This window comes from Dryobates pubescens, chromosome 10, assembly GCF_014839835.1.
Source record: "Dryobates pubescens isolate bDryPub1 chromosome 10, bDryPub1.pri, whole genome shotgun sequence".
NCBI classification, from domain to species: domain Eukaryota; kingdom Metazoa; phylum Chordata; class Aves; order Piciformes; family Picidae; genus Dryobates; species Dryobates pubescens.
Window position 1 is genome coordinate 17956302 of NC_071621.1, and position 10303 is coordinate 17966604.

At 41.4% G+C, this 10303-nt stretch overlaps 1 protein-coding gene across 1 annotated transcript; it reads right to left on the reverse strand.

Moving 5' to 3' along the window:
• Positions 1-3000: 3000 nt before the first annotated feature.
• Positions 3001-10060, reverse strand: UFM1 (ubiquitin fold modifier 1). The gene is made up of 6 exons (XM_009902819.2): positions 9982-10060; positions 9839-9895; positions 9405-9462; positions 6915-6954; positions 6458-6490; positions 3001-3599 (listed from the first exon to the last, which is right to left on the reverse strand). Coding segments are annotated over exons 1-6 (258 nt in total). The 5' UTR covers positions 9984-10060; the 3' UTR covers positions 3001-3531.
• Positions 10061-10303: the final 243 nt, after the last annotated feature.

Here is a 10303-nt window from a genome sequence, read left to right on the forward strand (position 1 = left end):
GGGTCCCTTCCAACCTGATGCATTCTGTGATTCTGTATTGGGTTTGCATGGCAAGGTTTTGATACTAGGGGAATGGCTTCTGTGAGAAGCTGCTTCCCCCATGTCTGATAGAGGCAATGCCAACCAGCTCTAAGATGGACCCACTGCTAGCAAAGGCTGAGCCCAAGAGCAAGAGCAGTAGTGACTCTGTGACAACATATTCAAGAGGGGAGAAAGAAATCCATTAGCTTCATTTGGAGAGAGGAGTGAGGATATGTGAAACAACTCTGCAGACACCAAGGTCAGTGAAGAAGGAGGGGGAGGAGGAAGGAGAGCCAGAGACAACATTTGATGAACTGACTGCAACCCCTGCTCCCCAACCCCCTGTGCTGCTAGGGAAGAAGGTAGAGAAATCAGAAACCCAGGAAGGAGTTGGGGGAAGGTGGTTTAATATTTGGGTTTATTACCTTACTCCAAATTAACTGGCAATAAATGAAATTAATTCCCCAAGTCAAGTCTGATTTTCCCATGATAGTAATCGATGTGCAATCTCTCCCTGTCCTTACTTGATCTACAAGCCTTTTATGTATATTCTCTCCCCTATCCAGCTGAGGAGTGATAGAGTGGCTTTGGTGGACACCTTGGTATCAAACGAATTTTAACCTGACAGAGCTTCCTGTGAAGAACAAGCCTTTCCCACATTTGCCACAAGGCTGCTGAACCTGCAGTAAAATCAAAACACCCCCCCCCCAAAAAAAACTCCAAAGGCATTCAGCTAATTATATCACATATCACAGGGGCAGAATGATTTCCCTGCTCCTGCTGGCCACACTGTTCCAGATACAGGCCAGAATGCCATTGGCCGCCTTGGCCACCTGGGCACACTGCTGGCTCATGTTGAGCCTACTGTCAAGCAGTACCCCCAGGTCCCTTTCTGCCTGGCTGCTCTCCAGTTGTATTAAATACTGGAAGTGTCTAAGAGACTGGATGAGGCACCATGACCCCTAAAGGCTAATGCCTCAATGGTTTTCTCTAATTAGTAAGGAGAGAAAGGCTCCTCCAAAGGGCGATTCAGAACTGAAGATTCATTTAGCTACTCTGGATCTCTCTCTAGGGGTCTCTCACTTCCATCAACTTCAGAAACAGCCTGCAGAGCTTAGTGTGAAAAAGATTGCACTTGCCTTTGTTAATATTCCCTGTTATTTACCTTCCACCAGTAGGAACAGAGGCTGAAATTCACTACCGAGATGTATAGTTGAGTATATTGTACTTAAATCTGTATTGCACAGGGACTGAATTCTACCCAGCTGGAGCTCAGCATTCCTGCCATACTCACTGAACAGTCTCCACAAAGCTACCAGGATGACTGCAGGCTTTAGTTTTTTCCACTGTCCCATTAAAGTGCTCCATTTGATGGCCACCTGCTTGCTGCCATACAAAAGACTGCTGTGCCCTCAGCACCTTCAGAATCCACTAACATTCTGCAGTTGTACTGGCACAGCTTCTTCTCTTGCTCTAACTACTCATTGTATCTCTGAAGCAGCAGGGGGAGCTGGGTTTTCACCATCAACCTAAATACAAAGAAGAAAAATTCTCAACTTTTAAGACCTGCTGTCAACATTTTTTGCTGTTATTTAGTAGCAACAAGAGAGGAAAATGGTCTTTTATTCTCAAAGACAAAATAAAGTTGGATTTTTGTGACTTAGGAACAGAAGGAAGAAAGCCATAACACTATTGACAGAACTATTCCATTTTTGGATGTGGTGCTTGGGGCTATGGTTTAGGGGTGAACTTTGTAGAGTAGGGTTATGGGTTGGACTTGGTGATCATCAGGGTCTTTTCCAACCTGAATGTTTCTGTGATTCTCAGGACCATTTCCACATCTTCCATTTCCTCTGTACTTGACCAAATCATTGTCCTTTCCCCCCTGCAAAATTTCCATGCTGTCTTTGAACTCAAACAATAGATTTGAGAAAATTAAAGATTCCTCTCAGTCCAAACAATATTATAGAATGATCACAGCTCTCTTAAAAGGTTGGTGGGGCTTCTTGCATTTATGATTCTGCCAAAATTTCCCTTCACAGAGTGTGTTTGCAACATAAACCAGACATCCTAAATAATTTGGCTCATCCTAATTACATTGTCATGATGTATTAACAGAAACTGCTCACTCTGCCTTTTAAGGGCAGTGTTCTCTTGAATTCCTCCTAAGAAGCAGCTTTTGGCTTGAAATGAAATCTCAAAGCATGTTGGTCACAAACACAAAGGGTGGAGTTTTTAATTGCTGTCAAAATTTAATTAAGAATATAAGAGAAGAACAAGGCTTGCACTTTTTTTTTTTTGCATATAATCTGTTTATTTAAATAAAGAACCCCCCAGAATTTTACAATCCATCTTAGAGCCGGAAAATGTTCATAGTCAAATATCACTTTCAGAAGAGCGTTTGTCTGTACTCAATTTGCACACAATCAGAAGGGCATTTTGTACTGTCTGACACATTATCTGAACATCCTTCTAGAGCATGGTTATTGTACAGGACAGCTTGACAGTACTGTGACAATATTCCATTTAAACAAGCACCGGACTGCCCATTGTTCTTTCTGTTAAAACTTAGCAGGACAGGAAAACAAAGCAATAGGGTTAAGATTTTGCCAAATACATTCAATCACAAAGTAGATTTGCCACTTCAAAACAACAAAAAAAAGGCAGCAACTTCTCTAATTAAAATACACAACTGGCAGTTAACCCTGGCAACTTATAAACCAGAAGCATAATCTGAACACAAACATTTCGGTGAACTCTATGCCGTTTCCCATGTAACACGCAGTTACAAAACAAGACTTTTAGAAAGAACCAGTGTTAAGTTTACTGGAAAAGGAATGATACACTTGACCACCTCCTACACAAGCCCAAATTATGCTGCATCCTTCTCAGCTAGCGGTATTTCATCTGAGAAAATTAGCTCTCCAATCCTCTGAAACTGCATTTAACTTCACGATATGTCAGACTTGTAAAGGAGGAAACACAGGTTGCTGTCTGTTATCTAAAATAGCTGCATCAAGTTGTACAATTACTTTGGAACATATGGCAGTTATTTACCTATTTGAGTAATAAACTCCTCCCACTTCCCTTCTTTTTGAGCTCAATACTGGAACCACGTGAAAACTGCTTCTCTTGACACAGAATTAAGTTTAGGGAGAAAAAGTTGTAGCACTTAGTAGGAGCAAATTCTTTGTAGCAAAACTGAAACACCATTCCCCCTTCCATAAAATAGGCTCAATGATATCCAGTAACTTAAAGATTTATGGATTGTGGCTACATATTTACTCTTGTCCTATGGTCTTTCAGGAACATAATGTGGAACCAGCCCATCCTTCTACTAGTCAGGGAAGCATCTGTCCGAGATTTAACGTGAAATTGAAACCTGGGAAGTCATTTTTGGTAGCTTTAAGACAGGTCAATTTATCAGCTGCACCTTGGAGTTCCAAAATAAATAGACCTTTTTTTTATTTAAGATGCATTTATCACTTATTCCAAAGCCTTCAGGAAATGTTAAGAACTGCCAACTCGATCCCTGGGAATGATCCGTAGATCCGAACCGTGCTTTAGAAATACATTTCCTAAACAAACAAACAAACCAGAACGTGTTACCAGTCGACCAGCTAAAACGTTTCCTGAACAGGCACAGACATTTAAAGGACAATAATGTTAAGTCAATGTTTAACTAACTTTGTAGTAACTCCTTTAATAGACCACAAATGCATTTTTGTATGTTTCCATGGGATTTCATCTTGTCACTCTTACCCAAGGAGCTCTTGTTTTTAAATTGTTTAGTTTTAAATTATATTAAATTGTTTTTAAGGGCAACAAGGCTGGTGAGAGGCCTTGAGCACAAGCCCTATGAGGAGAGGCTGAGGGAGCTGGCATTGTTTAGCCTGGAGAACAGGAGGCTCATTGCTCTCTACAACTACCTGAAAGGTAGTTGTAGCCAGGAAGGGGTTGGTCTCCAGCACCAGAACAAGGGGCACAGTCTCAAGCTGTGCCAGGGGAGGTTTAGGCTCGAGGTGAGAAGAAAGTTCTTCACCGAGAGAGTTGTTCGTCATTGGAATGGGCTGCCCAGGGAGGTGGTGGAGTCACCATCCCTGGAGGTGTTCAAGAGGGGACTGGACGTGGCACTTGGTGCCATGGTCTAGTCATGAGGTCTGTGGTGACAGGTTGGACTCGATGATCTTTGAGGTCTCTTCCAACCTTAGTGATACTGTGATACTGTAAATAAAAATACCAGACCCACCTAGTAAAACTCGCAAGCTATTGCCCTTCAAGCTTTGCATCTCTATACTTGAATATCTGATTTCACTTACATACCATAATAATTTTAAGACCAGGAAATAAAAATTCTATTTTTTTTTAATCTTGAGATCATTCATGCATATACTTATTTTTAATCCTCTCCTTGACTCAGTACTTATCTGCTTCTCACTTCACAACCTCAACTGTACTTTTCTTGTAGGAAGGCTCTTCACATAACCAAGTGCAAGTCAGTCTCATTTTAGCATTAAAAAAATAAATCTTGAATTTTCTATTTATTACTGCATAGTCTTAATAATGATAGTCTTTTCAAGAGGACATAGTATGAAAATTACAAGTTTCTAATACTTAGCCCTCTAGAATATTTCCTGTAGGTATGCAGGGCTGTCATTCAGGTTGTTAATTTTCTTCTCTTAAATGCAACATTTGAAAATGAAACCACATTGCTACAAGTGATGGATTATTTAATTACTATATGGAACTTTTCTACTCCATACTGCTACCAAACAAAGTGGGCTGCATATAATTCTGCCTTATCCCCTTGTAATAATATCTAGCTACTCTTATTCGTCTTTGCATTGACTTGTGAAACCACAGTAATTGTACTTCCCTCCCAAGCACCCCATTGCAGGAATGTAGAGTGCTCTCATGAAATAAAGATACTTAACAATTGTTCATGAAATTAGTATATGGAACAAAGACAGCCTTTTGCAAGCTTCACTTTTCCAGCATGTGGATCAGGAAATGAGTTCAAAAGGAGGTGTTAGAAGAACCCGTTCCAGATTTAGAGATCTGCCAAGACCATATAGTGAAGAGGTCTAAAAAACCCACTGAACAATCTGTCACACCAGCAAACCAGAGAGCTAAACTTGCTACTGAAAATGAAAAGTGCCTGTACTGCAATGGCCATCATAAAACCCCCAAATTTCAAAACAGGCTACGGCTGCCTTTCATGCAGTTCACCTCACCTCTGTCTCCATCATTAATATCACAGTGGTTTTATTACAGTTATGACACACTACTCCTTGAAGTCTGGAGGATTTAAAATAGAAATCAATACAAGAATTAAGTGTTAAGCCTAGCTATTTCAGTTTTCATTTCCCCTGCTCCATGGCATTACATAGGAAGAACGAGAGAAAGTCATACTTGAGGACTTTTATTCAGACAGGTAGGGAAATAGTGGAACAACATAAAACCTCTGAAATCCCCAAAGATTAGTCTACACTTCATTCCCAGATCATCTTATTCTGAGAAGTTTTTGAAGACTACAGTACCTGTTCAATCTACAGGAACTTTAATAAATGAAAAAAAAACCACCACCACCAAACCAACAAATCAATGTAAGGAAAACCAAAAGTATGTTTTACCCTACCAAGTTTCTGAGAGACCAATTAATAAGGCCCAACACAAGGTTATATCATAATCATCTATGTTTACTGGTAAACCAAGGATGGATTTTGATCTGGGTTTTGGGTTTGGTCTAGGTCAGGGGATTTTTTTTGTTGTTTTGTTTGTGTTTGGTTTTGTTTGTTTTTAGGGAGGTAGTGTGGATTTTTGATTGTTGTGGTGTTTGTTTTGGTTTTTCTTCAGTTCAAGGGCAATACCACAGTGTTCTCAGGGCAATGGTACCTTCTGTGCTAAAACCCCCAACAAAACAACAAACACTCATAAATTCCATGTGCCCAATCTTACATTTGCAGGTAAGATTAAGACTGTGGTGAAAATATTTTGCATACAGATGCTTTGGATTTTCCTGGTCCTTGACTATGAGATTATGTCATGCTACTGCTAAGCAATTCTTTAACATTTAAAATGAGAGAGATGTGAATTCACTGTGCACAACGTCAAGCATGACAAATTACCATATGGATGCTTTCATCTGGGAGTCAAGTAGTCCTAAATATGTTTACTTTGCAGGATTAACACAGAACCAATCTGAGCTCCTTAATACAAAAAGGAAGCACCCGTTTGAGGAAGAGAAGCAGTGTAAGCATACCTTAGCCAGCTGACTTCACAAGTTTTGCCTGAGTCTTCTTGAGTGGTCATGTGAAAATGTGGTCTTACATGTGTATGATGGTTTAGTAGGTAAGCCACATCATTACTTTTATTATACATCTTTAATGCACTTAATAGAGGTTTTTCATTCTGGGCTTCATGAATAGTAACTTACCTGCTGTTTGTGCAGGGTTTATTCCTATACCATCTAGAAAAACAAAAAATAGGGGGAAAAAAAAAATAATGAGGGGAAGATCAAACAGATGTATTAGCTACACTAAACTTGCACCTCAAAAAATATAATATACCAACAAGATACAATTATTACATCAGGTCTCCATGCAGCTATTTCCTATAATCAAACCCAATCTTATCACAGGAGCTAACAAGAAACCCTAGGAACAGAAAATCCAAACTATACAGCTGGACAAAACCAAATTATTAATATTAGTGGTTTAATGCTTTCATCCCACACATAAGCAATTTAACTAATGCTGTGGTATTACCAAATTCAACTTGCAGTCTGTAGAGGTTGTGAAAGAATAGACACATTTGCTTTTATCAATACTCCTTTCACTGAAATTACACTAGAAAAACTATTAAAATATAGATTAAAAAACCTATACTCTTACCATTTGTTATAATGGCACTTGTTGCTGCAGGAACTTTGAACTAAAGGAAACAAGAGAAGGACAAAATAACATATGAAGTGTACTTAAAGCAGAAATTATATGGGGAATAAGCAGAGCAATTACAATTGTAGCTGGTTTGGGTACAAAAAATAGGAGAAGCTTCCTGTCAAGATTCATGGGTAAAGCAAAATAAAGGTTTAAAGTCAAAGCTGATACAACACCTCAATAGAGAATGCAACGTTAGCAGTACTAAACAGTTCATTAAATGCAATTATTATTATTGGATAAAATAGAAAAGTTAAGCATCTGCAAAGTTAAGAAATCTACTAAATAGAGGAACACCTAAAAAGAAGTATGGAAATGGACTTCTAAGAATTCCACTTGTTGCATGTAATAGAAATTAAGTACATAGAATACATAGATAAACCAGGCTGGAAGAGACCTTCAAGATCATCACGTCCAACCCATCAACCAATCCAACCCACCTAAACAACTAACCTATGGCACCAAGCACCCCATCAAGTCTCCCGAACACCTCCAATGACAGCAACTCCACCACCTCCCCCAGCAGCCCATTCCAATGGGCAATCACTCTCTCTGTATAGAACTTCTTCCTAACATCCAACCTAAAGTAAGAATTATCTTGAGCTAGGCTTGGTTAATTTTGACTAGTTTCCTAGCTTTCTCTCTGGCTCTATTGGGAGCTCTCCAAGTGCACTATTGCAAGACTTCACCCTAGCACTTGCTTACATAAGGAAGTGCTAACAGTTGCACTGCATCAGATCTGGCTCCCTCCACAGATTTCTGACACAGCGTTCTCCTGGAGGAACTTGCTGCTCACTGTTTGAATGAATCTTTGCTTTGGAAAAACTGGCTGGATGGAAAAGTGCTGGTGAATGAGAGTTAAATTCAATTGGTGGCCTGTCACAAGTGGTGTTGCCACAGCTCAATGCTGGGACCAGTTCTGCTTAACATCTTTATCAAGGATCTGGATGAGGGGATTGAGTGCACCCTTTGCAAGTTTGCAGGCAGAAGCATTGATCTGCTTGAGGATGAGCAAGCTCTACAAAGCAATCTGGAGTAGCTGAATTAATGGGGCAAGGCCAGTGGTATGAGGGTCAAGAAGGCCAAGTGCTGCATACTGCACTTGTCACCTTAGCCCAAAATACTGGGCCAGATAGCAACAGCTGTCAGCTATTCCAATGCCTGAACACTCTCTCTGTGAAAATTTTTTTCCTAATGTCCAGTTTAAACCTACCCAGTCACAGCCTCCTTTCAGGTATTTGTAGACAGCAATGAGGTCTCCTCTCAGCCTCCTCTTTTCCTAACTAAACAGCCCCAGCTCCCTCAGTCGCTCTTTGTAAGATTTATTCTCCAGGCCCTTCATCAGCTTCATTGTCCTCCTCTGCACTCGCTCCAGCACCTCCACATCTCTCCTGTATTGAGGTGCCCAAAACTGGACACAATACTTGAGGTGTGGCCTCACCAGAGCTGAGTAGAAGGGGTCAATCACCATCCCACTCCTGCTGGACACAGAATTTCTAATACAAGCCAGGATGCCATTGGCTTTCTTGGCCACCTGGGTACACTGCTTGCTCCTATTCTGCTGCTTGCTGATTAGAACCCCCAGGTCCCTTTCTGCCAGACAGCTCTCCAGCCACACTTCCCCAGCATTGCTTGGGGTTGTTGTGACCCAAGTGCAGGACCTGGCATTTGGCCTTGTTGAAGCTCACCTTACTAAGAGTAGCTTTAGAACAACAAAAGAATAGCTTCCAAAATATGCATATTTATGAAAGAATCAAATTTATTTAATGGAATGAGGTCTGTGGTGACAGGTTGGCCTGGATCATCTTTGAGGTCTCTTCCAACCTTGGAGATACTGTGATACCGTGAATATCTCTTAATCTGAAACAAATAGGATGCACCTCTTCAAATAAATTACATAGATGATTTAGGCACCTACTGGTTTTGGATTCCATGTGAAAGATCAAACATCCAGAAGTCAAATAACACCTTATCCATGTTCTACTCACTTGTCTTTGTTTTTTCCAACCTAGCCCATATGTCTAAACTCAGTAACTCCTATAGTCAAAAACTGTGCATCTCCCAAGTAAGAGATTACTGAAACTGAATACAAGAAGAGTTTAAGGATTTCCTGAATGATTTTCAAGATTTTTCTGGATATTCTACCCAAGCAATCTGAAACATTAAATATTCAATAGCAGTATCTTTTAGTTATGCTCAGTGTCACAAAGGATATAAAATAGTTTAATACAACTGCAAGGAAGAACAAGAATTGCACCAATACCCCTTCTCAAAGTGTAAATTGTGCAAGAATTGCTAAGTTTAGGATTCTGAAAAGTTTTAGCACACCTCCACTGACAACAGTAAGGCTTGTGTCCACATGTATCTAACGAGAGCATTCTTTGGGCAAACTTCTGCATTCAGGAATGTTCAAAAAGTTAAAAAGCGTCATCACTTTCTACTTACTTCTTCTGCAGCAAACTTCAAGACAGCTGTGAAGGGGGTACTTTCAGGCACACTTAACCTGAAATTACAACACAAGTAAGCAGGAGACTACTGACAACCTGAAAAGCAACATTATATACTATTGAACTACTAAAATCGGTTTCACCAATGCCAAGAGCGTGCATGTAATGCCCAAGCTCTAGTTCAAAGCCTAAGATAATACATGGCAGTAGAATAAATAAAAAGTCGCTGACAGGCGAGTGAAGAACGGAAACCCGCCTCTCGTTTCACACCGAGGGGACAAACTGCTTTTTCCCCTCGCGCAAAAGCCCTGCCACGCTGACCACTAAAAGCCACTCGACTTAGGAGCCCCTCTGTTGGTGCTGCTGCCGGTTTCCACGGCCCTCTCGCGTCACAGAGACACCGCAGCATCCTCGGCCCGCCACAGCACTCACACTTTGTAGGGCAGCCGCGGATCTGAGGTAAGCGTCACTTTAAAGGTGACCTTCGACCTAGGGAGAGTGAGGGGACAGCATCGGGTTAGTACTGGGAGAAGGGAAAGAGAGGGGAGCAGAGGGACGTGAGATTGCTCACTCACATGATGCTTCCGAGCGCCGCCGCTCTCCAGCGACACGTCAACCACCACCCGGCGCCCGATGGGGCCTTTGCTGCCTCTTCCGCCTCTTGAGCTGTCGGCGTCGCGCCTGACTGCAAAGGAAAACTTAAAATGCCCTGCCGATCACTATGGAGGAGAGCGTGAGTGCATTTTGTCCCCGTGCCCGACTCTGGCGTGGGGAGGGGAGAGGCTGAGGGGTGCGCTAGTCGCACCGGAGAACGGCAGTGGGGATTTCTAATAAGGCAGTGGCTTTGGCTGTTTCGTGTCGAGGCAGGACCCAGGCACTGAGTCCCTCACGTTTCCG